The sequence below is a fragment of the Anas acuta genome, chromosome W, assembly GCF_963932015.1.
Source record: "Anas acuta chromosome W, bAnaAcu1.1, whole genome shotgun sequence".
NCBI classification, from domain to species: Eukaryota; Metazoa; Chordata; class Aves; order Anseriformes; family Anatidae; genus Anas; species Anas acuta.
The window spans coordinates 9,433,055-9,438,972 of record NC_089016.1 but is presented as its reverse complement, the minus strand read 5'-3'; the positions used below and the strand labels follow the sequence as shown (position 1 = coordinate 9,438,972).

Here is a 5,918-nt window from a genome sequence, read left to right as displayed (position 1 = left end):
TGCTGGCACCAGCACTGGGTTTCTCTTTCCATGTCTCTTTCCATATACATACAGCAGGCCCTGCTCTTCTGAGTTATCCCATCCCCCGAAGAACAAGTGAGCAATTAGCAATGGCCTGCTCAGTCATTGCTGAGCGTCCTGCCCATACACCCCACAGCTCTGAGCTTGTGATGACACGCTCCAGAGTATGAAAAATTGTCAAAAAGAAAACCATGTTCCTGCAATGCATTATGAGTCATATGTAGAAGACAATGGGCTTTGGCTTTTTTTTTTTTTTTTTTTTAAAGATATCAGGTCATCAGTTTCCTCAAGGCATCCTTGAGCTCCTTGTTCCTCATGCCGTAGATGAGGGGGTTCAGTGCTGAAGGCACCACTGAGTACAGAAATGACACCACCAGGTCCAGAGATGGGGAAGAGATGGAGGGGGGCTTCAAGTAGGCAAACAGGACAGTGCTGACAAACAGGGAGACCACAGCCAGGTGAGGGAGGCACGTGGAAAAGGCTTTGTGCCGGCCCTGCTCAGAGGGCATCCTCAGCACTGCCCTGAAGATCTGCACATAGGACACCACAATGAAAACAAAACAACCAAAGACTAAGGAAAAACTGAAAACAAGTAGCTCAAGTTCTTTGAGGTAGGCATCTGAGCAGGAGAGCTTGAGGATGTGGGGGATTTCACAGAAGAACTGGTCCAGAGCATTGCCTTCGCAGAGGGGCAGGGAAAATGTAGTGGCCGTGTGCAGGACAGCATTGAGAAAGCCACTGCCCCAGGCAGCTGCTGCCATCTGGGCACAAGCTCTGCTGCCCAGGAGGCTCCCGTAGTGCAGGGGCTTGCAGATGGCAACATAGCGGTCATAGGCCATGATGGTAAGAATTGAAAACTCTGAACCAAAGAAGAATACATAAAATAGGACTTGTGCAGCACACCTTAGATAGGAGATGGCCCTGGTATCCCAGAGGGCATTGGCCATGGCTTTGGGGACAGTGGTGGAGATGCAGCCCAGGTCGAGGAGGGCAAGGTTGAGGAGGAAGAAGTACATGGGGGTGTGCAGGTGGTGGTCGCAGGCTACAGCAGTGAGGATGAGGCCGTTGCCCAGGAGGGCAGCCAAGTAGATGCCCAGGAAGAGCCCAAAGTGTAGGAGCTGCAGCTCGCGTGTGTTTGCGAATGCCAGCAGGAGGAACTCGGTGATGGAGCTGTTTTTACACATTTATTGCCCCTGAGCAAGGTAGTCTGTCCAAAAGAAGAAGTGACATTGTAAAATTTAAGGACTTCTCTTACCAAAATACTTTGCACGTCTCGTAGAACAGTCACACAGAACACATTCTTTCCCATTCCTTTCACAGGAAGAGCTTTCTGCAGCTGCTTGGCTTACCTCTGCTTGGTGCTCTGAGGGTGCCACAAGAAGCAGGGGGCTGTGCTGTGGGCTCTGCAGCAGTCAGTCCTGGTGTAGACTGGTAAAAGGGAACCCTGAGTGATCTGAGAAGTCCACTGGGCAAGGTCATCTCCTTGTCTGCAGGACAGGAGAAGGTCAAATAACTCCTTAAGAAACAACAAAGGTGGTTCTGTATGCTGAGGTGTGTGAGGTGCCTCAGAGCAGCAGCAATGCTCAAGGAGCCTTAGCCTCTACTACAGATGCTCCTACTCCATTACCATCCTTCTGCCTCAGCACGTGGGCAGGAAAATGAAGCAGATTCTAAAAAGTGCACTGCCTTCAGGTAGCTCTTGCCGGGCAGTTCTGCAGTGCAGTGCCCTGGGGAGGTGTGGGGCTGTGAGCAGCCTGCCCCAGGCAGCAGGCTCTGGGCAGCAGCAGGACCCTGCCCTGTGGTACCAGGGGGGCTCCTTCCACCTGCAGCTTCTCCCCGCAGCCCCTGGGCAGCTCCCCAGGCAGGCTGAGTGCTGAACCTGGCAGGTAGCAGAGGCCCTGCCTCGGCACACAGTCCCTGGGGCACAGCAGGGACCCTGCTCTGCACCACAGCCCTGGCCACCCCTGCCTGCACCCCTGGCTGCACAGCCTGCAGCCGGCCCTAAGAGGAGGGAGTCCTCGCTCCCTGCATGCTGACCCTGCAGCGCACAAGCCCTGCCTGCCCTTCAACTCCGACACCGAGCGTCCTCCTGACAGCTCCCATCAGCTGAGGGCTGGGCCAGCTCCAGGAGAACCTGGCAGGGTGTGCAGCGGCATTGCCCTGCACCCAGAGACTTACCATGGGGAGGTGGCTGGCAAGATTTCTCCCTCTGCCAGCTCTCCCCTGCCTTCCTATTCCAGGCTGCCCTGAACCTCTCTCCCCCTTCTCTCCTCTCCCCATGCCAGCTGCACGCAGTGCCCCCAGCAATGCTGTGCCTGGCAGAGGAGCTTGATCTGGGTGGCTGAAGCAGCTTCTCAGGTAGTCCAAGTCTGATGCAAACTCCAAAGCCTCTCACAGTGCTAACGGTCCCACTGAGGGACATTACTGTCAAGGCCTCCCCATGGACTTGTTAGAGCAGAAAAGGGCAGGCAGTGATGACGGGGAGACCAGGGCCCAGGAAAGGTGGCCCTGATGCTGAGGAAACCTTGATGTGTCCCATGAAGTCCAACAGTCGGGCCCTGACCCCAGCCTCTGGGAAGGGAGATGCTGTCCCTCCAGCAAAGTTTAGGGCTCTTCCTGGGTCAGTGCACAGTGGGTAAGGGCAGTGCCAAGTACAAGGCTACAGGAGGACATCTCCCAGGCTCCTGGAGGGGGATGAGGAGGCATTGAGGCCCTATTGCTGTAAGGATGAGGTGTCTCCTCATAGGCATCACTGACGGAGACAAGAGCCCGAGCCCAGCAGACAAAGCTGTTGGCTCTGTCGAGGCTTTCATCCTGCAAAAGATCCTTGACAACAACCACCACACGCTGTCCTATGCTGTCACGTCTGCACCTGTTTCCCTGCAGGACTTAGATACCCACCTTGCTTCCCCACCTTGCTCTCACCTTGCTCTGAGCACCTCCCTGCCTTGACTGTCTCTCCATCTGCCCTCAGTAATCCATGAAACACAAAGCCAGGGGCTGATCCGGACATCCCTAGAGAGGGAGGGAGAAGGGTGAGTGAACCTCTACAACAATTTCATAGAGGTAAGAGGCTTCAGGTAATGTTGATGCTGCTTGAACACAGAATTAAAACATTGATGTAAAGCCCTTAGCCAATTTTAAAGAGTAACCAGTTTTAAAGAAAACCCACTATTGAAGAGTTTTAAAGAGTAATCCCTAAACCTAAATGCCACTCCAACACCCTGACAAGAATCCCCTATTCTAATGCTTGAACTCAAAGTATTCCATGAAGCAAAACTCAGCCCATAGTCCTTTGCTCTTGCCTTTACTCTCGGGCTCACCCTAATCCCTGCCTTCAATACTAGCATTAACATGCTCCATTAAACCTAGACTTCTAGTCACATGTAAAACAAAAAACTGTTCCACAAACTTGCCCATAACCTAACCACAGACCTGACACCCTAAACAGAACAGCCCATCTGCTAAATTTCTAATCCAGAAAAGTGAACCCTTGTCTCTAAGGGACTAGAGAAGTCAGCTCTACCTCAGGATCTACTGCCGCAGCAGCAGGAATGTGGCTGTGGCAGGGACTATGAGGTCACTTCTGTCTCTGCAGTGGATAGGGGAGCAGCAGGAACATGTCACAAAAAGGGACTGTGAGGTCACTTCTGTCTGTAGCTGGCAGGTCACCCTTGACATAGACCTGGGATCTGAACTTTTGGGCTGACATCTGGCAGTGGCCCTGCTAGGCTAGCAGAAGGCACCTGCTTGGCATGCTGACTGTGGGATCCCCTCTGCCTCCAGAGCCAGGAGAACCCAGACAGAAAGAAGGCCCCCATATGGGTCATCTTGTCCCTTCTGCTTGAGTCCATGACTGGAGAGCAGGAGGCACAAAGCTTGGCTGTGTCTTGCCAAGAAGCTGCAAGAGCAGCAGCCAGCCCATTCCTTTAAAAATGTTCATGAGGTGACTTCTGTCTTGTTGATTGCTGCACCCATGGGCTGAGGCCAACTGCATGAAGTTGGCCAAGTGCTGGGTCCTGCACTTGGGGCACAACAACTCCATGCAATGCTGTGGGAAGGGTGGCTGGACAGCTGCCCAGGGGAAAGGGACCTGGGGATATTGGTGGATAGTCGGCCTAGTATGAGCCATCAGTGTGCTAAGTTGGCCAAGAAGCCCTGCCTTGTACCAAGGATACTGTGGTCAACAGATGTAGGGAAGTGATAGTCCTTCTGTACTTGGCCCTGGTGAGGCCACACCTCAAGGACTGCATTCAGCTCTGGGGCTCCCTGTGTAAGGATATGGATCTATTAGATCTGTGCCCCATCCCGTGATGCATTCAAGGCCAGGTTGGATGGACTTTCATCAATCTGGTCTAGTGGAAGGTGTCCCTGTCCATGGGAGGTGAGTTGGAATTATGTGATCTGTAAGGTCTTTTCCTACCCGAACTATTCTGTGATTCTGTACATTTGAAACACAGCACCATACCAGCTACTAGGAAGAAAAAATAACTCTGTCTCAGACAAAACTAAGACAATATCCAGCACTTAATCCATACAATCTATGTCATGCTCAGCTCTGTCAATTTCTGATTAATCACCACCACCTTTCCTGTCTTTTGATATGAACACAAAAATGTCATGACCTTAGTCGATTGGTGTCAATAATAATAGTAATAATAATAATTCCTTTTGCGTTCTATTAAATTGCCTTTATCTCAATGCATGAACTTTTTTTTTTTTTTTTCCTCTCAGTTCTCTACTCCGTCCCATTGGATGAATAGATTTGTAGTGCTGAGCTGCCTGCAGGGTCAAACCACAGCAAGTCTTCTTGGTGCCTAGCGTGGAGCACAGAGGTTGAGATGCCAGATCTGACCACAGAGTTTTAAAAATAAATTGTTATAAGCATTAGATGAGTTTAACAGTTGCTGATCACAATATTGATCTTTTTGATCTGGGGTCTGTTGTGCTTCTTTTCAGAACTGTGTTGTATAGCACATTAGTAACTTCCATGTCATGCTGTTTATCAGTTCTGGGGGCTGGTTTAAGGTTACTGTTTTGCTGTAGTGGATAACACTGACTTCTGATAGGATCAAATTATTGCCCCCTCAATACCTGAGGAACCATCTCTTCATCTCTTGGAAACTATGAAGAATTAAAGTCTTTGCCTTTTCTCCTCAGGGATTAAATCTATGCAGGGTGGAGGGGGATGCTTTTCCCCACTTCTTCACTCTCCCTTTCTCCTCCACCTCATGCTTCTCCTCCAGGGTAATTACAATAGCTCTTCAAAGCTTTGAATATCCTTGCGATGGTCAAACCAGCATGTTCCTATTTTTAGGTCTCCTCAATGCCATTCAGGTTTTGTTTAAGTTTAAACAACAACTTAAACGTGCCATCCAGAGATCTGTCCAGAAGCAGGAAAGCTAGGAGTGGCAGGGAGAGTTCGAAGATCTGGGCAGGCACCTACAGCAGTGGACATGTCTAATGCTTTGGAATTTCACCTCTGAGCAAGTGCAATCTTAAACAAAACTGTGAAATGCTTAAGCGTGTCATCACCCCAGCAATTCCAAAGAGACACAAAACACTGCAATATGCTGGTGGTTAAATTATGCTTATGAAGCTACAGTCCACACCTCTCCCACCCCTGTGACTTTTCCTGCAGGCACACTCCAGCCCCTTTGACAGGCCCAGAGCCTGTCCAAAGCCACTCCAAACACTGCAACAGGCCCTACAGGCACTCCAGCTCCTGCAATGGGCTTAAGGTTAAACACATCCCTATAATAGGCCCTATAACAACTCCCAAACCTGCAATAGACACTGCAGCCACTCCAATTCCTATGAAAGGCCTCACAGCCAGAACAACTCCTGTGATGGGCCCTGCAGCCACTCCAGCCCCTGCAATGGGACACGTCACTGGG

At 50.7% G+C, this 5,918-nt stretch overlaps 1 protein-coding gene across 1 annotated transcript; it reads right to left on the bottom strand.

Annotated features, from left to right (window-relative positions):
• Nucleotides 1–220: 220 nt before the first annotated feature.
• Nucleotides 221–1,205, bottom strand: LOC137847527 (olfactory receptor 14J1-like). The gene has a single exon (XM_068665808.1). It carries the CDS (start codon nucleotides 1,203–1,205, stop codon nucleotides 291–293), a length of 915 nt encoding a protein of 304 aa, XP_068521909.1. The 3' UTR covers nucleotides 221–290.
• Nucleotides 1,206–5,918: the final 4,713 nt, after the last annotated feature.

Coding starts and splice junctions, on each gene's coding strand:
- LOC137847527 (XM_068665808.1), bottom strand. CDS start 1,205: ATGTGTAAAAACAGCTCCATCACCGAGTTCCTCCTGCTGGCATTCGCA.